The sequence below is a fragment of the Pezoporus flaviventris genome, unplaced genomic scaffold (assembly GCF_033815535.1).
Source record: "Pezoporus flaviventris isolate CSIRO_AGI_PZ_B2104156 unplaced genomic scaffold, CSIRO_AGI_Pfla_v1 ptg000007l, whole genome shotgun sequence".
NCBI classification, from domain to species: domain Eukaryota; kingdom Metazoa; phylum Chordata; class Aves; order Psittaciformes; family Psittacidae; genus Pezoporus; species Pezoporus flaviventris.
Genome location: NW_026892555.1, coordinates 4,315,391 through 4,342,271, shown reverse-complemented (window position 1 = coordinate 4,342,271; position 26,881 = coordinate 4,315,391). Strand labels below are relative to the sequence as shown.

Here is a 26,881-nt window from a genome sequence, read left to right as displayed (position 1 = left end):
CTTTCCATTATTTACAAATCAAAAGCATTTAGAGACAATCATCTTTATTTTTTTATTTAAAACAAGGAAATGCCCTGTCACTATTATATAAGAAAAAATATACATCCACCTATTTATACCCATCCTAATCCAAGCATTCAAAAAAAAAATATAATTCCTATTCATGCAGGTATTTGCTGCACAAAATAATAATAATAATAATAGAAATAATAATAATAATAAATTTATAAATAAAATTAAAATAACAAAATACACTCTTTGGTTCCAACAATTCTCCCAATTTCTCTTAAAAATTGTTGGAACGGTTGAAAACGATAAAAGGAAATCTAGTTAAATCAATAGGATTATTTGCTTTTGATTATTAATTCCGTTGCTAGTTTTTCTTGTGTTTTTATTATGCATACCAGTTTTACAAAGTGCATGCTTTATTTATTTTTTTTTTTAATTTTGAACTGGCAAGCTAAAATGATCCATCTTTTCCTGCCTTTTTTTTTTAATTAATGTTAATACAATCTAAAATCTAGCATTAAAAAATTTACCATGATACACCTGGTATATTGACTGCTTATGGCGCATGCTTGTCTTGGCAAAAAAGAAATGAACCAAATTTGCTCCCCTCCCACCCTCCCTGTTCCTTTTGGAAGCAATCTAAAAGTTAAAAGCAGACTGGAACACAATTGCCTCAAGGGAAAAAATAACCCAAAATAATACCTGATGCTTTGATTTTTGTCGCATAGCACTAGTCGTGGAATTCCACGCACACGCACGCACACCCAACACGCACACAAGCACACAACCTGCTCGTGAGGAAAAGAGTTTATTAGGTCAAGAGTGCCAATGGCACATGAAGGCTCCCAGCTGTGTGTGCAACTTTGGATTTGGTACCCACTTCACGTCACCTTGAATCCTCTGACATCCACCGAGGGGGTAATGTAAGGCATACTTTGCTGGAACGGTAATAATCCATGCTTCATGCTCAAGAGCTGAGTCTCAGAGGAGGACTGGCTTTCTCTACTCCCTTCAGCCTCACTCCGTCTCACTCAAGGAACAAAAAAAACCCAAAACAATGGAGAAGAACTGGGGGGAAACAAGGAAAGCAAAAGAAGACAAATCCCTTTAAATGGACTTTCGCCTTTTCATCAGCCTGTGGTTATCTGTAAAGCTGTGCAACCCAGGTGAGATGGAGCTGACAGGAGATGGGAAAAGGCTGTTTTTTAATGTGCTTGGCGAGATCTCCTCTATCTTGTAAGAGATGGAGTGAAAGTACTGGGGGTTCAGCTTTGAGCTGAATGAATTTTGGTGGGACACAACCCGGCTGGTGTACTCATGGGACCTGTAACACATGCAGGAACAAACTGACTGAAGGTCTGTTACTTCGGCCTTGTATCGTGGCCGACCATGCTGGGAGTCATCTTGGATGTGGATAATCATGCTGTTGCGGTTTCCTGCCAGGGACGCCCGTTCCTCAGCATCCCGCCTCTCGTCCTCGCTGTTCATGGTCAAGAACCTGAGAACAACCAGATTTAGAAATGCCCCAATGACTGTCAACCCCACTAGAATGTACATAAAGCTAAAAGCCACATAGAGAGGCTTCTTTTGAAGGGCCCCTTTGGTCTGCAGGGCCACATAGTCTCCAAAACCTATGGTAGTCAATGTTATAAAGCAGTAATAGTAAGCATGGAAAAAGCTCCACTCCTCATACTGGGAAAAAGCTGCTGCTCCAATGCAGAGTGTTCCCATGCAGGAGAAGAAACCCACAGTGACCATGTTTTCCATGGAGACCTCGGTGCTCCTCATCCCACAGCACTTTTTGATGCGTTTCAAGAGGTACTTGACAAAGGTGTTCATGCGCTCGCCCAAGCTCTGGAACATGACGAGTGTCAGTGGGATCCCCAGGACTGCGTAGAACATGCAAAAGGCCTTCCCTGCATCCGTCCCTGGGGCAGCGTGTCCATAACCTGGGAATGAAAAGATAGGACAGTCAGCAAGGCAGATCATGGCCACAAGTCCCCCTTTGTGCCAGCCACGTGAATCACAGAGTTTGATGCCACAGCCAGATCCAAAGCTACAGGAACACTGCAGTCACACAGCCTTTCTATCTCCTTGACCGTGTCCTGTATCCAAAGCAAGTAAGACACAGAGAACCGCTGTACACACAGGAGTGGGAAAGATGAAAGGATGGACAAGCCATCCTACTTCAAGTAACTGTGCAGTCTCCTTAACAAGACTGTATTGAATTCATTCACTAAAGAAATGTCACGTCCATCCTTTAATACATACGGAAGTGGAAACTTTGGAAATAGATAGACACTTCAACAGTGTTTTCTGAGAGGAGTTGGTGTTGCCGTATCCCAAACCCAGAGTACACTTATGGCAGCATGGAATTAACAATATTAACACACCCACCAATGAAAGAAATTCCTTTTCAGACTCTTCCAGGCTGAACAAACCTTTCTGCCAGACACCCTATGAAAGCCACTCTCTTCTGCAACACTGTAAGATTCCATGCCTGCCCTCTTTAATTACTGACGAATAAACAACTTACAAGCTTGCTTTGTAGTTTCACAGCTTTTACAGTTAATGTGGCAAAGGTAATTTCATCTAATCCAGGACAGCATAGTTTACAGAAGGTAATATCACATCTAAGCCTTTATTCTAAATCAAACCATAAAGAGGGTGGGGGGTGTTTTGAAATTCTAAGTTCACTTTTTCATATCACACTGCTTTAAAACTCTACATTTCTTACAGCTGAGAATCTAAGTGACAGTACCAAAGTCTCCAAAACGGGATAGCTGGGACCCACCTGGCCATGGTGTACATTGACAATGTAGGTACCAGTATCCAGACTCTCCTTGAAGTTAATGAATAGCAACATGCACTTCTGCACATGCAACAGCTGCAGTTCCCCTCATCTATACCTAGGTCAATGAGTCATTCTTAGGAGACACCTATTTCTCTACAGTCATTATAACAGAAATCCTGGGACAGAACTCAGTCCAGGATTAATACATCTAAATTTTTGCATCTACGTGTGTGCTAGGTGTCCAAGCTCCCATTACAGTCAACAAAGATTTAATGAAAGCAGGTAGTAGTGAGTTATTTAACTGATCACCCCAAGTCTACCTTATGGCAAGATGAAATGACACTGCAGACTGCTCCATTGACCATATTCATTGAGTCCCCATTAGTGTGGCTAAATATCTGTTAATTGCAGAAGAATTTAGACACCTACTACACAAGTAGACAGACATATGCAAACAGCCAAATGCAGGCATCTTAATCATGAGTAGAACTTCAGTGCAATGTAGGTGTCTGCATTGTGGACACAAAGGGTTTAAATTAGCAGCATCTACTAGCATTTGAGACCTCTGAGATATCAGGATATCCAGATGAAACACAGGGCATACAGCAGACCCACACTCTTACAAATCAGATGCTGGAGGTCAGACAGCACCTTAGATACTACTGAGGCAGGATCATTCCCTTCGTACTGCCTCAGTCCTACTCCTCACCTTTACACCCATGTAATGAATCTGCTTCTCTATCTGACCCTTTCTATGAAACTTCTGACACTGCCCACCTCCTCAGTCTCCTGTGGCAACAGATTACAGAAATTCACTACCTGCATCATGTAGAGCAATGTCCTTGTTTCAGCTCGTGCTTTTTAGCCTTAGTATCAGAGTTCTACATCTGCCTTCAGCTAAACTCAGTTTTACCTCCGCTCTCAGTTTTCTCCTTTCTGAACTGGAGCCACAGGCTTTTTAGCTCATATAGCAGAATTCCCTTGGTCATTTCAATGTCCTTCTCTGGACCTCCTTTAGCTCTATTGCATCATTTTTGAGGTGCAGAAGCCAGAACCCTGCACAGCCCTCAGGATGTGAGTACAGCATGGTGTCTGCAGTTCTGTTAGTACAAAAGTATGAACACCATTCAACCTTCAAAATGGAAATCAACAGTGGATAAGGAAAATAAAATGAGAAAATGAGCAATAATGCCCTCCAAGAAGCAGCAGGCATTTCTTCAGCTCAGTTGCTAGTTGTTAGCAGATGGATGGTGACAAGGTCTAGTGTGAGACATCCCTGCCCATGGCAGGGGGTTTGAACAGGATGATCTTAAGGTCCTTTCCAACCCTAACTATTCTATGATTCTATTATTCTATGTAAAAAGCACAAAAGCAGCACATTACTGAATATAGAAAGTTCTTTTTAGGTTACAAAACAAAGGGATTCACCTGTTGTATCGGGCTAGATAGCCTGTTCATCATAAAAAGCAGTTTTCCAAATTACCTGGAAAGTGAAATGTCTTGAATAGATTGATGCAGGGTTTGTTCCACCTGATTGTCCCTCAGTAAAGGCTATAATTGCCTCTCATTACTAAGATCAGCTTTTGAACTACAGGGGTGTTAATTAAACCAGGGACATCTTCCCATTTTATAGCTTTAGTTACAGCTGATAAAGAGAAGGAAAGCTTTGGAAAATGTGATTTTCCAGATGGTTGCAGGGATGGCAGTTGGTGGAAACAACTTTCACTTTGGGTTCTAAAGAAAATGGCTGGGGTGAAAAAAACTTCCTCTCTATATTGCTATATCCCTCTCACTAAATATATCCACAGAGGCAGTTTAGGGAAATTATAAAACATTAATGCTTAAACACTATCTCACAACTGCATTTCTAAAATTTGCCACAGACTTCAGAATTAACTTGGGACTCACAGCTCTCCCATAAGACAGCAACATACCCAATTCCCTGCTTTACAGACAGGAAAGCACAGGCACCAGCAGGCTATAACTCACAGAGGTAGATAGAATATCCAGAAGTTCTGATTTCTATTCTGTCCCATGTCATACTCACTTTCCACAATATCAGATTGCAAAATACAAAAATGTATTTTACCATATTTTCACCATGAAGCTGGGCTAAAGGAAGGACTTTATTAATGAAGATGGAATAAAACTTTGCAAATAGATTCATGTATAGGGGAACAGAGTCATATATTTCTCCAGTACAATATGGCTTTAAGGAATAGGCACCTTAGCCATTTCCTCCTACACTGGAATGATGGGTTTCAAAACACACTAGACAAAGACTTAACTCTCCATTACTTTAGCATTACAGAATCTATCCAGCAATACAGAGCAATGCGTGAAAAGCAAACTCCAGCACTGCACGTTTTCTGAAATTCAGTAAATTTCAAATTTAAAATGAACCACTCTCTTTTCAACATCAAAGACTGCCTCTGGGAAACATGAGGACATCAGTCATTGCCAGAGAGAGGGGCACAGAGGATCATTAATGCCAGAATCAGTCTCCAAGTAGCTGGGCTTTACTTGTCTGAAGTAAAGGCAGAAGCAGAAACCACTTGGTAGCAGATTTCAGCTAGCAAAATTCAGCCCAGCTTCCTCTACATGAATGTTTCTGCCCTTTACCAGAATATAAAGAGATGATGCCATGTGAACCATAAGAAACACATGGTTCACAGAAGAAACACAAGGCTCAAAGAGAAGTAGAAAGGTTAAGCATGAGATTGGCATTTCTCACACTTCTGTGGTGAAGAAGAAAGATGAGAAGACCTTAAAATTAGGTATAGCAAATGCATCCCCTAACAAGCCATGTGGCTGTGATAACAATGAGAAAGGTACAGATGAAGCTTTACACTGCACCACACCTAGGTAAGTACTACCTATACTATAGTACTTCACTATACTAACCAGTTTGCTGAGCTCCCACAATAAAGTAATGGAACCACAGCAGGCAGATTTCTCTGATATTTAATGAGACATAATCTGATTGATCAAGGACAATCTAAATAACTTTCACCTTGATTGGAAGTGATGTCATTAGCACTCTCTCTTTCATAATAACACCCAGCTGCTTAGGCTTTCAAGACAAAGCTCATCTGGGCTGCCACCAAGAATGGTTCAGCATGAAGAAATTCCCTGTCTCAGACTGTTACTCCAATTCTGGACTGCAGAGCACCAATGCACCACAAAAGCTGTCTCCTCCTGATTACAGAAGGGCTGGGCTACACATATCAAGCAGAACTTGCAGGCAAGGAGGCAAGGGAGGCAAAGGGTCAGACTGTAAGGAGTTGCACACCGAATGTGTAGTCTGTTAAAGTCTTCACTGCCCTTGATCTTTCCAGACCTTGTCCATTGTCAGGTGGAAAACTCTCAAAGACCACATGCTTCTATATGCAATTCTAGAAAGAAAGAATACTATTTTCCTGTTTGCCAGAGTGTAGTCTGGGAAAAACCTACTCAACCCCCTTCAAAGCTTATTTTTCCATGGTTTCTTTCAGATGGGACACAGAGGGAAACTCATTATAGATTCTACGTGAGATCCATTCAGGAGGACAATCCAAATATCTTTCACTTCTAAAAGGACATTGTGCTGGGGTACCAGGCCACAACCCTAGCATGCAGTGGAACACAGCGCACATGAATCATTCCCTATTTCCCTTCTTTGTGTCACTCATGGTTTTAGAGACATTTTATCAACAAAAATGCCATGCCTGCATTCAGACTCTAAGCAAGTATCTCTGGCACTGTATAGCCTCATGTGGACAGACCAGCCTGTTTAGATCTACATCGGTGATCTTTGCACCACGCTCAGCTGCAGCGTAGACAGGCCCGTAACGTCTGACTTGTCCTCCAACACAAATTCTCTTGAATAACACTTTGCTTCTGGGGAAAAAGAGTCTCAACAAACACTTCCATACCACTGCAATGACACAGATTGCCCAGAATAAGTAGATCTATGATAAAAATTAAAACATTATGGGAAAAAATCCTTTCACTGTACTACATCTACATGGAACCAACTACAATACTGTAAGGCGATAGCTACTATAGCAAAGTAAACTGGGAGAAGGGATGGATTCCACCACCAACCCATGAGTGTCCACACTTACATCATTAGCACAGTTTGTGTCATGGCTTTACACTGGACCAATCAGCACTGTCCCAGGCAAAGTCCATGACCAGTCCAGCCATGGAGGTTAGCACTGGCCAGGGATCACTGTAGCTGAGCATCACTCTGGAGCAGTACATGTGTTTAGCTGTTACTGACATTCTCCATACTGTGTTTTCAAAACACAGCTCACGCTCTACTTAGTAGCATAGATGGAGCCTGTATGGTGCAAAGCAAAAGGTGCTTTTCTACGCTGGGCTCTATCAGAGACTGGGAGAGGTTTGTCTCTAGATATGCACTGGTACCAGGCCAAATACATGATCAGTGTTAAAACATAAAAATGAAATGTGACAGTGGTTAGCTATTTATAGGTAGTATTCAGGCCAGTGTGTAGCTGCAGAGTGGCTAAGCCTCATTCATATTCACGTTCAATGTATAACGGGTTTTAGATGTCTTGAATCTTGAAGCAACACTGCGTTATTCATGAGAGATGCTTTATTTCTCTCAGGAGGAGGTTTCTCCTCTCATTCATCTACACATCATTCATCCCCGTGATGGACACTTGGGCCTGGTTGTCTCTGACAACAGCCTCTGGAAAGAAATGAACTATTTACTCCATCCATGTGACTCAAGTCTTTCTTACTCATGCTGTCAGCAGCCCTGGCCATGAGATAATGAAAACGGGAAAATGGCACCTGGTACTCAGATGGGCAAACATAATTCAGATTAAAACATCCTCCTGATGTCACACACTTCAGAGGTTCATCTACGTCAGAGGAACTGCCACAAAGAACAGGCTGTGTCTCCGCCAGATTTGCTGGTCATGCTTTCAGCAGGGAGAAAAAACATGTCCTTTGAGGTATAGATGAAAGAGGTTTCAGTATGGATCAAGAAGATACTTCATCTTTCTAACTGGTAGTAACTCATTTGCCAGGACAAAGGCATTTTCATGTAAGGAAATTGAGAGCACATCATGGATGCTGCTGTTACATGGATGAAAGCTGCTGTGCAACTACACCAGCCTCCTGGCACACAAGCACCACTGACTCTTCCCAAATCCTGCTGTCTTTCTCCTTAAACATCTCCAGGACCCCCTTATTTCTTTCATTCCCTTATCCCACTGCAGCACACCAACTGAACAACCTTTCTTAGTTTTGCACAGCTTCCCCTTCCATCCTCAAAGACATCCTCCCCTTCCGTCCTCAAAGACATCCTCCCCTTCCATGCTCAAAAGTCAATCTCTAATACCAGGTCAAAGCACAGCACAAGGCTCTCCAGAGACACACACAGCAATATGGGATGACATCATCTTGTGTTTGAAGACAGGCACATCCTGTGAGAGGAAAAAGGACGGGCCAACCCCAGGTATAACCTTAAATTTGAAATTCTTCAATAACGGCAGCACAGCCTCTCACCCTGGTTCATCTCTGTTCCATGTCCTGACTGCAGAGGTAAGACCATGCCACCTTGGAAATTACACTCACTGTTTTCCATTGCATCAAGACCTGCAGAAGATCTGTTCTGGGCAGCAAGGATGAAGCAGGCTCCCCTCACCTTAGTCTCCCCACCACAGATGTCTTTTCTTGTTGATCTTAGAACCAAACTGTCAAGATGTTCAGGGCAAACAGCTTCAAAAGCAGATCTGATCGGATAGTCAGACACGCACGTATGCACAGGCAATGTGCAGCAAAGAAATGTGGAAAAGAAATGGCTTCTCTCTCTGATCCACTAGCTGGCAGGTGAGGGTGCAGCCAAAGCTGGCGTTGCAGGCAGAAAGCCAGTCCTGATCCACGCATACCATAAGTCAGGACAGATAAGTGCCTCAGCCTTGGAAATTACCCCCACCACAGTGATCTCTCTAAGCTCACCAGGCACTGTCAGCAAATGGACTGCCTAACAGCCCAGCAGCAGACCTGAAGGACTCATCCAAAATGACTGATAAGATTGAAAATGCCAGTTTCTGTGCTACCCATTCTCTATCATGTTTTCTCACTCCCTCTTGGTCTGCAGCCACCATACATTACCTGTCAGATGCCTGCCTGGTGTGGTGGGGGTACAAACCTATTCAGGTCACTGGGGCAGAGTAGTTGAAAGTGGTGCTCATTCAGTTGTGTGCCCATCAGTGGTGTGTGCCCGGGCAGTTTCCACCCTCCCCATAGCTGGAGAGACCTGGGGGCTTCTCTGCTTTCTCCTGGAAAAGAGCTTGTATCCCTCCTGAACTCACACAACAACAGGACACAGCTCCCCTATTCTGAGAGAAATTGCTTCTGCCTAACAGGGAAGCAGAGATTTAGTCACAACGTTTGGCTCTTTCAGATACCCACTGGGTTACTGCATGAAGAAATTGGTTTACAAGTTTAAACCAAGCCATAAGAAACTTTTCTAATGAGCTCTATTTCTATTCTCATTTCTTGATAATGATGAGCCACATATATCTGTATCTATGCCCATCTGTCTTTCCTCGCCAATAGTTTTGAAGCTGCTCACCAATTTCCACCACTTAAAGAAGCTGTAATGTAAACTCGATATTAATCTGTTCTGCTGGGCCTGCCATCTGGCCAATATGCGAATACACGTAAAAGGGCCAAAAAAAATCAACGCAGAGATAGTGCAGAGTCAGCTGCAATGTGATCAGCTCTTTCTCTGGCCTTTGGTTAGAGGAAAGAGACAGGAGTTTGGGGTCTTGCAAGGTGGGTTGAGACACAGAGGCATGGGATATGACTTCAGGAATAGGTGTCTCCATCAGACAGCCTGTGATGGAATACCTATCTGCCTGCAAGGTTGAGGATGCAAATCAGAGTTCAAGAGAACTGGAGGATGTTTTGGAGTTCACATGAACCGAAATACTTCAGAGTTCTGCATTTCTGTTTGTTGTCTTATTTTCTTTTGCACATGAATCATTTCCATTTTTTCTGTGTAAAATTTACACTATAAAGGGCTTTTACTAAAAAAGTAAATGAGGGAAAGTGGAAATGTTCAAATGGTCACATGAAACCACTGACAATCTTTCTGCTCATCTATTATGACAAAGCAGACCTGTTTATCTCAAATCTCCTCTTGTTGAACTTAGCTTGAACTTTTACTGCTTAGATGAGAGATGCCTGTGATCACTGGCAATTCTTCTGAATAAGATGACAGAGCATCCGAGGTAATTGCCACCTTGTGTATCACCTCCCCAGGAAACCAAAGATGTCAACACTTGCCAGTTAATTTTGTTGACATGACAACATTATCTCTACTCATCTCTGCAACTGCCTCTGCTTCAGAAAAGAGGCTGGGAAGAGGGAAGAGGTTCAGCTCCAGCGCTATGAGAAGACTGGCACTGAAAACAGCAGTCATATGGGACATGTTTCTGGTATAACATTTCATAACTACTCCCAAAACCAATGGCAGCTCTGTTCTGGCTTTCCAGCTGGGCAGTAGTTGCTGGATTCCTGGACTGCAGCTGAGCCTGGCCACCTTTCTGAAGGCATCAACAGCAGTACAAACCAGCAGCTAGGCACATCACCAGGAGAGCACGTGTGCACCACAGGGGTGCAGCAAGGCAGATCAGCCAACAAGCTGGATTCTTGTAACAGCAAGAAAAACAAACCTCCAAAGTCCAAGGATGAGCAGGTTGACCACGACTCTCCAGGTTCAAACATCATCACACTAGGGGTCTGAAGCATCTCCCTTATGAGGAGAGATTGTGGGAGCAGCGCCTGATTAGTCTAGAGAAGAGAGGACTGAATGGGGATCTCATCAATGCAGATCAACATCTCAAAGGTGGGTGTCAGGAGGATGGTGCCAGACTCTTCAGTGGTGCCCAGCAACAGGATGAGGAGCAAAGGCCATAAACTAAAACACGACCAGTTTCACCTCAGTATGAGAAAGAACTTCTTTATGCTGATGGCGGCAGAGCACTGAACAGGCTGCCCTGGGGGGTCATTGGGTTGAATATCTCCCTTTCTGGAGATATTCAAACCCCATCGTGGACATGTTCCTGTGTAACCTTCTCTGAATGGCCCTGCCTTGGACGAGGGTTGGACTGGATGATCTCCAGACTCCCTTCCACCACTGATGATTCTGTGATCTTGGAGCTTTGTCATAAGCACAAAATGATCAGGTTTTCCAGAGCCTGAACACCAGCAGTTCAGCACTGTGAACTTTTGCGTCTGTTTTGTATCTCTCAGGCACTGAGATACCTGGCTGCACAAACGCCGGTAGCGCTTCGGAGTCAACATTTTCCCATGCTATCTATTTCTGACTGCCCCTGCATGCCTTTCCTCTCTATCCTCTTTATCCTCTCCATTTTGTCCTCCTAAACGTCAGCGGACTGACCTGAGGCTCACATCACATCTAGTCCCAAGACAAATCATGCCCAGAAGAAGTTCTCAATCTGAAGAGAATCAGAGCAACCACTAGGAAGAGACATATCAGGTCACGTTATCCATTCCATAGGGCCAGCATGTAATTGTTCCCCACAATATATTCTCCAGGGCTTTGTCCAGTTTTGTTTAAATGATTGAAATAACAGGGTTTCTTCTCCCTCCCTTAGGAAATTATTCCCCTGTCTACCAGATTCAGCTATTAGGAAGGTTTTTTACATAGATAGCCTGTACTTTTCTATGCTGCCTTTTATCACAGTGTTCTTTCATAGCCCTCAATCCAACACACCCCATTTCTCTCCATCATTACTCGCTCCTTTACTCTTCTTGGAGATAATAACAGCTTTATCCCTTAGTCAACATTAGCTATAAACAGAGATCTCTGAGGCAAAGACCTGTAGCAAGAAAGATAACAGGTGTTTTACAACATATAGCTATATTTAGATTTTAAATGTCTCTTCAGAAGCAGCTCCTTATGTGATCAATTCTGTTGTGCTTGCCTGACATCCCTCTTGCTCCTCAGAAACTTTCAGGGTCTTTGCTAAAGTTGGGTACAGTCATTAGAGACGCAGAACCATGCTAGCAGTTATCAGTTCTCTGGACTGCAAAATAACCTCTTCGGGTATGTAGGTCTGAATGGTCATCACTAACATTATGTCCTCGTTGTACAGGAAACTTTTCCTGATGCTGCCATTCCTTACATCATAAAGGCTCCTTCTATTATTGCTATGGAATTGCACTAACCATTATTTTTTCCCAACCCCCTCTATAAATGGCCATAAATGGCCTTCTTAGGAAATTTTAACAGCATCCTGTAACTGATTTTGGTTGCTCCCAGTTTACTGGCAATGATTTCCGACCTCTCCATGAGGGAGGAAGATGAAGGAATCACCACCTGGCAGAGCTGGCAAGTTGATTCAAACAGTGCTCTGGGGCATGTGGAAAAAATGCATCAGGAAGAAGCGTAAGGGCTCATGTCTTAGCAAGAGGCCAAAAATAAATCACAGAATCATAGAATGGTTTGGGTTGGAAGGAATCTTAAAGCTTATCCAGTTCCAACACCCTGCCATGGGTAGGGACACCTTCCACTAGAGCAGCTTGCTCCAAGCCCCTGTGTCCAGCCTGGCCTCGAACACTGCCAGGGATGGGGCAGCCACAGCTTCTCTGGGCATCCTGTGCTAGCGCCTTAGCACCCTCACAGGGAAGAACTTTTTCCTTATATCTAACCTGGCAGAGTGGCTTGAATCATTACTGATGTAGTAACCACATCCTCTAAACCTGTGATGCCATTATCCACTGCACTTCACAGGGCTCTGTTTGCAGATCAGTGTGACAGCAAATGCTGACAGAGTTGGTCCAGTGTGAAACAGCACATCCAATGAGAGATGCAGGCTGACATTTAGGCAAGCGGTTCAGCTGTGTTCTTACTGAAGCAACTGCATTTTGCCTCTGCGACTGTCTATATGCAACCAGGAGAAGAGCACAGACAACTTGCCGTGAGTTTGCTCACCTGTTTTTATTTCATGCCGCATCTACTGAAGATTGTTCCCATGCAGAAGACAAAAGGGATATTTTTCAAGCTTTCAGAAAATGCTAATAGGCACATGGTATTTTGAGCAGATTCTCCTTTCTGCTGCTTGAGAAACCAGGGCTTCCCCCATCCAAAAGGGCAGCTAAAGGAAGGGTTATCGATTCCCACTGTGCTCAGCTTTGGTCCCTGCTAGTAAAACATGCCAGCAAATCGATTAGGAGACACAATTTTTACTAATACAGATAAATGGGTACAAGGTCTGATCTAAACAAAGTTTTACAGATACAAACGTGCTTCTTCCAGGGTAGACTCTGTCTCAGTAGGTGAACAGTCGTGAGAGGAGGAAACACCAATTCCTCTTTCTCCTTTATGTCTCATTCTCTGCCCTTTCTTGACCACGATAAGGAATTAGCCAAATGGACACAAGTTTTCCTGCTTCTAGACATCTGCAATCATAGACTTCTTGACATCAGTTACAGCATGTATTTTACCCTTCTCTGATGAAAAGAACTTGCAAGCATGGCTTCTGACTCTTGCTGGCTGCAGTTTTGGCCAAAGCTATTTTCCCTGCAGACACTCTAATTTTGCAGTAGCTTTATTAGTTGAAACCTGGCTTCAGTGGTCTAACAGACTAAGCAAGTAGAGTCCATCATAATTTCCCCCACTGCATCACACACACAGACTGAGCAGTGATTTAATTGGATTTATATATAGATTTCATCAAAGGGATACATGTATTTATTGAAAAAACAAAGGAAGACAATTATTTTGTTGAAATGCTTTGGACTGAGTTTATTTTACCAATGTCAGATTTTGTCTGTTGTTTTTATTTCCAAACCAGGCTTATGCTTGAAAGTACAAGCAAAAAGAGATTTCTTAATTTCCCTTTACATATTTTGGTTGTGTGTTCTGTCAATTGTCTTTGAAAAGCTGAAATAATGTAACCAAAACTTCTGTGAAGGAAGAAGTGTAATTCTGACTGAGAAAGCATTTTTGGAACTTGAAACCAAGGAAGTTAATAGAAATATATTGCCCTACTCTACCATCCTGTTTAGTTTTCCATTGAGCCAGTACTAACTCTGAGGTACATTTATCCTTGCATTTTGAGACAGAAGAGCTGAGCTAAAATGTGAAGGTCAAAGTTTTGCAGTGCTATTCAGGGTTGTCTACAGGAAAATGTGCTGGAATTGCAGGATCAGGGTAATTACACTGCTGTAGCTGGGCTGGTCTAACTCACTGGGTTGGCACTTCCGAATGAAGCCACCTCATCCTTTTTTCTCTGATTGCAACTTTCATCTCAAGCACACACCAGGAGCACAGAGACTGTCAGTACCTTTCCCCACCAAACCAAAACCAGAGGGGCTTCTCATAAGATGCTGATACAACCAGCAGAAACTGTCCAAGGTTAAGTCAGGTGTTTTAGGAACTTAAGCCTAAGAGATATCAAACCCAGAACTTGAGTTCACATGCAGTGAGAACCTCCTTCGTAAAAAGATAAGACATCCACCTCAGAGCTCCTATCTCTATTTGATAATGCTGTCCCTAAACACACTGCTCTTACACCTAAAAGTCTTCCTTCGTTTCCATGAAAGTAAAATCCTTAGCTCAAAGAGCAGTCTTCCCAATCTTCCCTACTGCCATAGATTAACAAAGATCAGACATATCTCACCAGTCTGTTTGGGGTGAATAAACCAGGCACTGCTAATCTGTTGCATGAGACAGTTTCACTCTCACAGCATTTTGCACCTTTCCAGCTTGAATTTAATTTTTTTGTACACCAGCAACCCAAATTTAGATACAGAAAACCAGAAATTCAATGCTTTGTGTAGTATTTCATACAGTTTTAGACAGATCTTGTACACAGCACTGACAGAAAACTTGAAATAAAGTATACATCTCAAAACTACCTGTATGGTTCACAGCACTAAAAATCTACAGGATCTTATTTTGTCTCACACTGATGAAAACAGAGTAATCTTTCTTGGTGACTATGAACTCACAGCACCATAACTCAAGTATCCATGAGTTCATGGTTTAACTAGAGACAGGCATTTGAGCTAAGCTCCATCTTAGCATTAAACAGATGGATGCTAAAAAAAAACTTTCCATAGACTGCAAGCATCTCTCCAACAAATGACCCATGAAAAGCAGGATGGGGTTCAAGTGTGCTACTGAGTCTTGAAGCTGACAAGCATATCCCAATTAGTTATTCTAAAAGTGGCTCAGTTTAATCTCCTCAACACATTTCCAGTTCTTAACAAATGCTTTTCTTAAAACCAGCCCGAGATCTTTCACCCCCCTTTCATTTCTTTATTGTTTACAGACATCTCCCTTTCCACATCAGCTCTGATAAGCACGCGGAGCAGCAAGATCACAGGAGGCAGTGGAGTGAGACACCATTTAATGCACCTGACTGGGCATAATCAGAGCAATCCATCACTTCAGTTTTCTATTCCCAGCCACCAGGAATAGTCAAACTGTGTGGGAAGAAATGGGAAGCCGCTTACCAAAACTTCTTCAAACCTCTACTCCTCACCATTCCTTTTTATGATGGGTAAAAAACAGTGTCCTACTATAGTATTTTGGTATCATAAACAGGTGTTTTTCAATTGATTTATTCTCTGAACTCCTCCTTACAAGGTAGCTTGAAAAATCCAACTAACAAAATAGTTCATGTGATGTTTCTGAGCAGTCCTAGCCATCACTTGCACTGGTTTTATACCTGAGAACATCTACTGTGATCCAAGACAAATATTATATAATTGACACAGAATATATATGAATGGTTCCCAACTATTCACAGTTCTCCTCTGAAACTGGGAATTACCATCTGCATCTTCCACAGATTGATACCAGAAAGGGAGAAGGCCTAGTAATGAATAATACAGATCAGAGTTTGATATCCCCCCAAAAAAGAGCCATATAGTTAGGAAGTTAATCTGTTCAACAAGGGAGAACACCCACTAGGGAGGGATATTTAAAACTGCTTTGGACAAAACATCTTCTAGAACAATTCCTGTAGTGATTTACACCTCAGTTTCAGCTTCACTAGCAAGCTTTGAAGCATATATAAGTAAGAAACAGCATTGCTGAGGGTCCACTGGAGTTCCTGTCTATAATAATGACGCCCCACTGCACTACCCTTCCCACCCATGCCCTGTATTTCCAGAGTGATATCATCACATTCCTTAGTTTGGGATTGGAGTTGCATCACATGCCCTGTTTTGGACTAAGGTAAAGACCTTAGTTTTGTGGAAGTTCCCTCATCTGCATGTTTCTGGGAATCAGTATCTATAATGATGTGGTGAGTTGGCTGGTCACCAAGTCTCTCTCTTACTTCCCCTTCATCAACAAAACAGGAGGAAAAAGGATGGTAAAACTTATGGCTTGAAGTAAGAACAGGGACATTGCTCAGCAGTTACCATTATGGGCAAAAGAGACTCAACTTGAGGAAGATTTACTGCTAACAACAGTGTAGGACAGTGATAAATAGGCAAAGCTTCCTTCCACTCTTCCCTTCTTCCCACGGTCAACTCGCTTCCCAACTCTTCTGTCTTGTCCTCCCCATTTAGCACAAGGGGATGAGGAATGGGTGCTGTGGCCAGTCCATGGTACTTCATCTCTGCCACTCCTTCCCCCTCATGTTCTTCCCCAGCGTGGGGTTCCTCCTACAGATTACAGTCCTTCACAGACTGCTCCAGTGTGGGTGCAGTCCTTCAGGAACAGACTGCTCCAGTCGTGCCAGACAATCTGTTCCAGTGTGGGCTCCTCTCCTTGGCCTGCAGGTGGGTATCTGCTCCATCGTGGACCTCAGTGGGCTGTAGTGGCACAGACTGTTTCACCATGGTTCACACCATGGTCTGCAGGGGAATCTCTGCTCTCATGCCTGGAGCATCTCCTCCCCTCCTTCTGAACTGATATTGATGTCTGCAGAGCTGTTTCGCTGATAGAATTTCACTCTCAGAGCTGCTGCATGGCATTTTTTACCCTTTCTTAAATACATCACAGCAGCACCATCAGCATCTCCAATGGGCTCAGCTTTGGACAGCTTGGAGCTGGCTGAAGCTGTCCAATGTGGGGGCAGCTTCTGGTGTCTTCTCACAAAAGCCACTCCTGCAGCTGCCGGCTACCAAAACTTTGCTATGTAAACCCAATACACATCAATAGCTATTTTTTATTTTGCTTGTAAGTCTTGGAAATAACAAGTCCACTTTCAGACTTGCTACTTCATTTGCTGGTTGGTCTCATTTGCTTTGCAAAACTGTAAGCAGTGTGATGGAGCTGTTGTCGCCTGCTTCAAGTGCTCACACTGAGGCTCAAGCTGTTTCTTAGTCCTGAAGACCTCCTGATTCCCTGGCTGTGTAGCAGCAATAGGATTATAAACCTGGCAATGGGTTATTTATGTCTGCAGAAGACTGGCTTTAAGCTTGAAAGAGCCTGTCCCAGGGAGAAGACTCCAGTGAGCATCATCACTGGGTAACCACATTGCTTTTCTTACTAGGCAGATAGGTGGTACATGGCCTAACGACAGAGAAGCTGAAAATATCCTTCAAAAGAAAAAAAACACAACTCTTCTTTGCCTACACTGAATCTCAGACAGACTTCTGTACTCACTGGCCTATTTCTCCCAACAGCTTCTTTCTAGTTCTTTTCTATATTATAAAACCATAAAACCATAGAATGGTTTCGGTTGGAAAGGATCTTATTGGAGTTTCTCATACAACAGTTTTGAATCCTAGTTGTGCTCACTGGAGGGGGGGCGGGTTTGGGTCTATTTAACAATATTTTCATAGACTCTTAGACTGGTCTGGGTTGGAAGGGACCTTAAAGCTCATCCAGTTCCAACCCCTGCCACGGGCAGGGACACCTTCCACTAGAGCAGCTTGCTCCAAGCCCCTGTGTCCAACCTGGCCTTGAACACTGCCAGGGATGGGGCAGCCACAGCTTCTCTGGGCACCCTGTGCCAGCGCCTCAGCACCCTCACAGGGAAGAGCTTCTGCCTAAGAGCTCATCTCAGTCTCCCCTCTGGCAGGTTAAAGCCATTCCCCTTGGCCTGTCCCTACATCCTATTGGAAAAAGTCCCTCTCCAAATTTCTTGCTGTTCCCCTTTGGTATTGGATGATTGTTATATAATGTGTCTCCAGAACCTTCTGTTCTCCAGGCTGACCCAGCCCAGCTCTCTCAGCCTGGCTCCAGAGCAGAGCTGCTCCAGCCCTTGCAGCATCTCCATGGCCTCCTCTGAACTCACTCCAACAGCTCCACATCCCTCTTGTGCTGCTGCCCCAGAGCTGGATCAGGACTGCAGCGGGAGTCTCACCAGAGCAGAATAGAGGGGCAGAATCACCTCCCCCAAACTGCTCATTGGCCATAGCCATTCCTCTTCTTCCCCTGCCCCACCTATACATCCCTCCCATGCTGTTCCTGTGTCTTCACCCTACTTGTTTTCATTTGCTGCTACCTGCCTTTGTTTGGTCATCTTTTTGTCCTCTTTTTTGCCTACTTTCTTTCATTCCCATCATTCTCCTCTGTCTTGAATAGTCAAACACCTGCCTCCTTAGGCAATTCATAATAGTTAAAATAGCTTCATAGCCTATAACCACCCTATACAACAGTTGTTCTATGACTGCAATTGCCAGCTATAAACCATCAGCCTTATCTTTGCAGTCAAGATTAATTCTGGCATGGTGCATTATAAAATTAGCCATCCTTGGCAAAGCTACTGGCCTTCAGTTTTAGCAGGAACACAATTAAGTGGAATTTGCACAGTCAAGCTAGAGCAAAGCTCAGAGGAGACAGACATCATGAAGTTATTAGATTAGGAGGTAAACCACCTACTCCTTGGTTAGATCAAGCGCTTGAACACATTATATTATGTTTTAGACGTAATAGAGACAAAATGAAACCTCTTAGGCACTTTCCTTCCTTCCCTCCCTCCCCAGCCAAGCTGTGGGGAAGCAGATGTGGTAATAGCAAATGAAGAAAGGCACTACCCAGGTCTCCAGACTTTGGCTTTGCTCAGAAGGTAACTTGTGCTACCTGAGCAAAAAGGTTAACTGCGTGGGGACCCCGGAGCATGCACACAGCTTGTGGGGCTTCTGAATTAAACACACACACACACACATCATAATCAGAGCTCTGCCCTCACCCCAGGTCTGGATCTCCGGCTTGTATAAATCAGCAGAATGCCCTAAGAAACTACTTTGATTTCTGTTAGCTAAAAACCCAGTCCCAGAGCCTCTCTATGTACAAGAGGATGTGTTGGCATAACCAATGAGTGTCTGGGCATTAAAGCAGTCTCGCTTATACAGATTTTCACCATGCAGACAGGACCTTGTATATTCATCAGTAGCAACTCAAGCCTTACCTCTTCTCCAAATCAGGTTTTGATTATTGATGTGCAATGCTCCACAGCTGGTGCCCACAAGCACCATCCTGCTGGGTCAATCTCTCTCCCTTGGCCAGCACCCTCAGAGATACAGTCCAAAGGAATCAAAATCAAGCAAATTTGCTGAGCATGCCCTACTTTGTCATCACAGTGGTCCCCAAATCACTGCATTTGGCAGGATTTTGGAAGAAAACTATAAAAGAACAGTTTCAACCCACCATTTTTGTTTCTTTTTCCTTTTTCACAATCTGTGATGTGATTTACTGACATAAAATGGAAAAATTAAACATTTGTCCATCCCCCTTTAAACTACTATTCCACGTTAAAAAGTAACCTGTGAAGAAAATACACATATATGGCTTGTGAAGAAAATATATATATATGGCTATATTCAATACCGCTGTTAGGAAACCAAGGAACCTAATGCAGTTCTTCTGTAGAGGAAGGGAGATAAGAAACACAGGCTTCAGGGTAAGATCTGTAATTCTTTGGAATCTGTCAAGGCCAAGTGTCCTAAGCACTTAAATCATTACACAGTGATAACATGTCCTGTGGGAACTGGGTTCAACTTTGACAACCCTCACAAGTTTAATGTGTGAAGCTCTTTCTCCACCCACTTGCAGCCAAAGGAGCAGACCAGCTTAATTCACTGCTGTTTAAAAACAGACGCTGGCCCTCGATTCATCTCCATCAAGAGAAAAAAATACCCAAGCTCCTCAAATGAAAAGCCCTGCAGGATTTTGCCTGTGCAAATGTGAGATGGAGATTTGACAATAAAAAAGACATTTCATTTGTCTTATTAGTGGCTGACTACTGTGGAAGGTGTTCAATCAATTAGACTGATCTTGGACTCCTGAATTATTGATAGAGAGAGCTGGATTACATTCTCAAATGCTTTTAGTTTAATTGCCCGCCCCATCATTGCTTCATTTTCCTTCTTTTATGTATATAATGTTTGTTGTTGCTGTTCTGTTTTTAACTATAGCAGCTCGCCAGAGGATGACCCTGATACTTGGCTGCTGTTGCAAGTGCTGCTGATGCTGATCCAGGGAGGGAGCACTGTAGCTGCAGCCAGGCATCATTCATAGGGTGCAGCAGGCACACAAAGTCAGGGTGATGCTGGCATCCAGTGGAACTTGGTTGGAGAGAAAACAGTGGCCTCTCACTACGAGAAAGACGTGCAACAGGTATCAGGGGTGACTCTCTCCCACTTCTTACCCAGTCTGTACATTTTATACTGCTCAGTTTCCTTCTTTCTCTTCATGAATTTGCTCCTCTTTGCTTTGCATGCACTTTCCCTCCTCCTCCCCTCACATGCATAAATGCAATACAGCATAGATCTGGAGCTTGTCTTGGCCAGTGTACCATCTCCAGCATTATACAGGTGCCTGAGTGTCTCTTCTTACTCCATCCTGACCACCACAGTTCCCCCCAAACCGTCTTAACCTTCCCCTCTCATTACCCCTCTCCCCCCTCAATACCTTCCAGCCCCTTCACATGCCCCTCTCCTCCTTGTTTCTCAGCTCATACACTCTCTCCTGCATTTCCCAGACTGGACTCATCCTCTCCCTCCTCCACTTGGAGCCTGGAGTGGGCAGTTTGGTGTAAAAAACATCAGAATTTGGAAATACAAGCAAAATAGTTAAACACAGCCAGCAGAAAGAACAAGTGTCATTATGTGCAGGGCTTGAGTAATCCAGTGTGCACACAAGCCCCAAACTGCACTGACCTTGATTGTTTAACTCTTGCTCACATACCAGCACACGAACAGAGTTGCTGTATTTGTACATGATCCATGTTTTATAGATCGTAAGTGCCTTTAAGATGTGGTTCTCTGTCACTACTTCACAGGCTAACCTAAAGCAGGGAGAGAAGCTCAAATGGATTTATAAGGACATGGGAGCTAATTCACAGAGAGAGAGAGGAAAAAGGAGAGGATGCAAAATAAGATGAGATGGGACAGGGTATGAAAATGAGATTAAAAGAGCAGAGTGAAGAGGTTGAAAAGAGAAAGGAGGATACGAAGAATGAGAAAGGAGAGAGAAAAGAAGAAAGTGGGGAGGGAATAAAAAGATAAGGAAAACTTGCCCATGGAAAACGGCATATACGCAATGTGGGTGCTTGGAAGAACAAGAACTCCTGGTACCAGGTGCAAAACAGAGTATTTATGTGATAACAGGAACATGATACAATCGGTACATGGTATTGGGGGATATGATATGAGAAAGATTAAGAAGCTATAATGGTGAAACTGTAGTGCAGGTGAATAACAGTAGCTCATAAGGATTTAAAAGACGAGAACATGCATATAACAGGATCTATATGAATACAGTTCATTTTCTGGGAAGCTGTTACAGATCTCTGCCATTGTATCCAGACACAAGAGATCTCTGGAAAATTATTAGAAATATGAACAATATTGGGAAATGTGTCATTTTGCAATTTTCTAGATGACAAGCAGAGAGTTACTGCTACCTGCAATACTTGAGCTCAGTCCTTCCTGGATGTAACAGGCAATGGATTTTTCCCCCCTTGAAATAGTACCAGAGCCAGCAAAAAGCAGTTCTATTTTGGACTTGGTTTAGGTCAACAATGAGGACACTACAGAAAAGTGTTTGTTTGATCAAATGTTTGCTACTGTTTGATTTAAAAGGAAAAATAAGCAAAAGCAAGTATCCAAGTCCTTAATTTCCAAAGTGCAATGGTAAAAAAATTAAAGGCATTAGTAACTGAATCATTTGGTATGGAGAACGCACAGATGATAAAACAGCAGCTTGAGATTTCTCCATGACAAATATACAATGAACACCAGGATTAGATTACAATAACGCTTACTGCAATAGGTCTTGCAACCTGCAAGATAACAGTAACACTTCCTGCAAGGGAAGAATTGACAGGGATATTTAAAAGGAATGAGTAAAGGACAAACTGACAAACCCATGTCTGCTAAGTTTCTGTATGTAGGATTAAGATGATAACTGCCTAAAAATAACATTAAAACAAGTTAGAAGAGGGCTCTTCGGATGTGTAAGGAAAGAAGGCAGCTGGAAACGAGGGTAGGATGAGGATAAGACACACATTATGAGTATGTTGCTTGGTTTTCAGAAGGAAGGAGGTTACTTAATGCTCAGACAAAGTCCAGACAGAGACTAGTAACTGGGATAGAGAACTTGTTACAAGTCCTGAACAACTCTGCACATATAAAACCCAGATATCATTATGTCAGAATTAATTAAAGAAAGAAAGAACAAAAATGCAGGTGTGTTCTTGTTGCACTCCAGTGAGATTAATTAATATGCCCCACAGGGAATCCCTTGTGAAAATGAGTAATGCTGGGGGATTAAATAGGAAATGTCAACACGCACTGTGGGACAGAAGAGTTACTGGCTGTGGCTTGTCACCATGGTTAAAGAGATGCCTGTGGCAGCTTCTGAGTGAGAGGATCCTCTAGTACAACAACAGGTAGGTGTAGAAATGACAGAGGAAGGAGCCAAGATCCACAGACATCAGCAGTCTGCAGGCATGGGATGATGGCCTTGATGGAGAGAGGTCCACCCCTGCACACACACTTTGAGCTCCCTACAGCGGGGCTGATATTACTGTTTCCATTCCTGGAACAGCAGTGGGATGCCAGTGATGAGATAAGGCACTTCATGATAAGGCAAGTCATGAACTGCAGTAAAGGAGGGGTCTAACACCAACAAAAGGTAAAGTGGGAGCAGTGGGAAGGTTTGCACAGCCACCAAGCACCCCTGACAACACAGGAAGCGAGCGTCTCTGGGGGTACAGCTCCTTTCCAGGAGGCTGGGAGAGCTGAAATGCAAAGAAGGTTGCATCATAGAAGGTTGTATCCTGGAAAGGCTTCCATCTCCCCAGACACGGATCAGGGACCAGCCCCTTCCTTCTCTCACATAACCCAAATGATGAGGGGAGCCTAGCACAATGTTCCTGCCTCGTGAAGCCAGTTCCTGCCCTGCTGATGTGAAGGAGACCCAGAGCTGCCTTCCAGCAGCTCAGTGCAGGCAGAGGCAAGCTGTATGGAAACAGAAAGATGCTTTGGTTACACCAAAGCACCTTGGAGAATGATTTCATTCACAATAAATCTCCTTTCTCCACAGTGGTGATCACAAGGGCCTGGATGTTCAAAGGGTTCAGAGGAGGGTCACTGAAATGGTCAGAGGGATGGAATACCTCACCTAAGAGGAAAGGCTGAGAGAGTTGGGGTTGTTCAGCCTGGAGAAGAGACATTATTGCAGCCTTTCAGTACTTAAAAGGGAGCTATAAGAAAGATGGGGAGAGAGTTTTTAGCAGGGTCTGTTGTGATATAGAATCATAGAATCACAGAATGGTTTGGGTTGGAAAGGACCTTAAGATCATCTAGTTCCAGCCCCGAGCCATGAGCAGGGGCACCACACACTAAACCATGTCAACCAAGACTCAGTCCAGCTTGGCCTGTATACATACATAAATATATATATATGTGTATATATATATATACATTTGCCTTGTCCTATAAAGGACAAGGGGTGATGGTTTTAAAGTAAAAGAGGGGATATTCAGGCTGGATTGAGAAAGGAATTCTTTACTATGAGGGTGCTGAGGCACTGGCACAGGGTGCCCAGAGAAGCTGTGGCTGCCCCATCCCTGGCAGTGTTCAAGGCCAGGTTGGATGCAGGGGCTTGGAGCAACCTGCTCTATTGGAAGGTGTCCCTTTGAGGTCCTTTCCAACCCAAACCATTCTATGATTCTATGAAATGGTGCAGGAAGACATCAGGACTCTAGGGAAGATCAAGGTTTCCTTTCAATACCTGTCCTCTGCCCACTCACACCCTTCTCCATCACACTCCTCAGATGCCGGAGGAAGCAGGTTTATGCCATGAACAGGAGGCACGTGGGACCGTGCTGTGCTATGCCCCTTCAGCTTGATAGCCCCTGTTACTGCAATGCCTGGATGAGAAAGCTGAGTTTGATGAAGTCTGAAGAGCTGAAATGAGGTCTTCTACTGCCAGCCTTGGATTTTAAACTCACCCTCAAACTAGGAGAGTGGAAATATCAGACAAGTGAATCTATTACTTGCACTGCTCAATGAGGCTTTTATGATATTGCCTGTCCCCCTCGGAGAGATGCTTAGTATACTCTGGGGTGCTGAGATACATTCATTTCCATTTCCAATTCCCTTTTATTCACCATTCATCTCCCGGCTGGTATACACACACATTCTTCTTTCCACAAGCAAAAAGCCTTCCTCCCCAGCTCCTTCTTCATAGAAATGCCTCCCATTGACCCCCAACTGGTGAGCTGCATTAGCACACCAGGGGTAGAAGTGTAGCTTTTCAGATGAACCTTTCAGCTCCTCAACAACCTTGCACCTACTTGCACTAGAGCACCTTGTGTCTCCACTAAACACTGCTTTCAGCCCCCTTTTCAACAGAGACATGGTTTATTGTCCCCTAAGTAGCCCTTCAAAATTCCCCTTCTCAATCAGCACTGGGTAATGGTTTCCTAGGGACCATAATACTTAGCAGCACAGTAATTGAATGATATTATTAACGGCAGCAGCATCTGTGTTGTCTGTTTAATTAACTGGAGAGCAAATGAGGCCTAAGTCTGATTCTTTATTGTTTTCCTAATGATCTGCAGCTTTTCTTGTTTGATTATTGGCTAAGGATCCCCTTTACCAAAAAATGCACTTTTAATAAAATAATAGCAAAACAACTCGCTATAGTTGTTGAATGACATGTATTACTTCTCTCAAGCTGCAGATTAGATAATGGTAAACTTCTACTCTAAATACTCCAAATACACCATCTCTACCACTCCTTGAGTAGCATAGGGGAAATAGGAGACAGTAGCCTTTCCAAGGGAAGAAAGAAAGCTGCAACAGGCATTGTATTGCTGACAACCTGGTAAGTGACAAAAGCAAAGCTCACCCTGCTATCAATCATGGAAGTTCTGTAGGGGCTGGAGAAGACAAAACCACCTTTAAAGACTGCTGGACACCAAGGAACAGCTATAGTAAGCCAAAGCTGATGGTCACATTTCATTTCCTCTCTGCACTGAAAAACAGATGAGCACCAAACAAAGGAGACTCCTTTGCATCCAGAATTTGGCTGGATTTATGGCAGACCTACAGCAGTAGTTCCCATAGCTCCACCTAGGAGCTTCTTATACTGATGGGACAGCCACTGAACAGCAGCTTTGCAAGCCGTCATGCAACCCTGTCGTCATACACAGGCAGGAGTTGGATGTGGAGTCATCACTCCCTCCATACTCATTTAGCAGCCATCCTTGTCGGGTGGTTTGGGCTGAGGTTCATTGCTTGACAGCTGGTTATTGGCTTCTCTGCAAGGGGCATATGGAAATTTCCATGAAGATGATCCCAACTGCAGTTATTTAGTTTATCAGGAAGCACAGGCAATTGATGTTAACCAATTAGGAAAAAATCCTATCTCCAACAGGAAGATCTTGCTGTTTGATGTGCAAGATATTTGCTCCTGCAAAGTCTGTAATTTAAGTTAAGCAGTAAAGGGTGTCAGATAGCATCATATACAGATGTGGGGACATACCACTGCGCGTTATACATCCTCTTCAATGGCTAGTCTTGGAAGTCTTAAAACTACATAGCTTTTCTTTAACCTAACCTTGTGTTTCTGGTTAACCCCCTGGTCTGTTAGTCAGGACACCAACCATTACACTGCAGCAGGTGTCTGGACTGCCAACTGCATGCATGTCAAAGCCTGTCTTTGAACCAACACCATGCTAGCACTTTGCATGCTCATGGACTTGGAGGTACTCTGTCCAGGTACTAATTTGGAGACCACTGTGCTCACAAATGGGCCTTAGATAAGAGAGATTCCACCTTCTTGTTATCAGTCAACACAGCACACAGATTGAAAGGAAGGGGGGCATGGCAACATGCTTCTGCTCAGGTTTAGAGGTGAGGTGCTTGTGTAGCATGTTTCTATTGACATTTATGGGTTCAGTAATCAACATGGGATCTTTGAACATCAAGTCCATGTTGGCTCCTTTGTTCCAAGTCCCAAATGCATCTCACTGCATAACATCATCAGTACCAAAAGGTACCAAACCATATAAATATTACACCTTAGCACCAAGGCTGAGGCTTTGAGGGGCACTATGGAAGAAGAGCTGCTTGTAACTCCATGATCTCAATGCAAATTCCTCCAGGAGTCATTGCCTACTGATCTGAATTGTCATTAAGGAGAAAAATAAACCCATTTTGTCCTGTGATGGCCTCATTGAGTTCAGTATCATGTTTCATCAACCAACTTCTGCTCGCACATATTAAATAAATACAGAATGAAGAATGAGTAGAACTGGATCCTGTGGCTTTGAAGAGATTGGGAAAATGACTGTCTTGCATGTGTAGCTAAGAATAAACAGGAAAATCAAATGAGCAAGGAAAGAAAAGAAAATGTAATGATGTCTCTGGTCACCACTGGACTTCTCTGTCTCAGAACAAATTCACAACTGCTCCAAGATGTGCAGACTTCAAACAGTTGTGACTCTCTGGACATTTCTTTGAAGCACTTCACTAAACCAACTTCTTAGCTAGGGGCTGGCTCCTTAACAATTACAGACATCTCTGACTTGTTCACATGGAAATCCTGCTATTTGTTCATGAGGGATTTATTTGTAATCCTTGATTTGCTGCCATTCTCTCCCTCCT

The 26,881-nt window shown here is 43.4% G+C and overlaps 1 protein-coding gene across 1 annotated transcript in view; it reads right to left on the bottom strand.

Annotated features, from left to right (window-relative positions):
* Positions 1-636: 636 nt before the first annotated feature.
* The window catches only part of KCNK9 (potassium two pore domain channel subfamily K member 9), a 79,205-nt gene continuing 52,960 nt past the window's right edge, over positions 637-26,881 (bottom strand). The window contains exon 2 of the mRNA XM_061447679.1: positions 637-1,958. Within this exon, the coding sequence (XP_061303663.1) occupies positions 1,117-1,958 (842 nt within the window). The 3' untranslated portion in view covers positions 637-1,116. The remainder of the gene's footprint in view (positions 1,959-26,881) is intronic.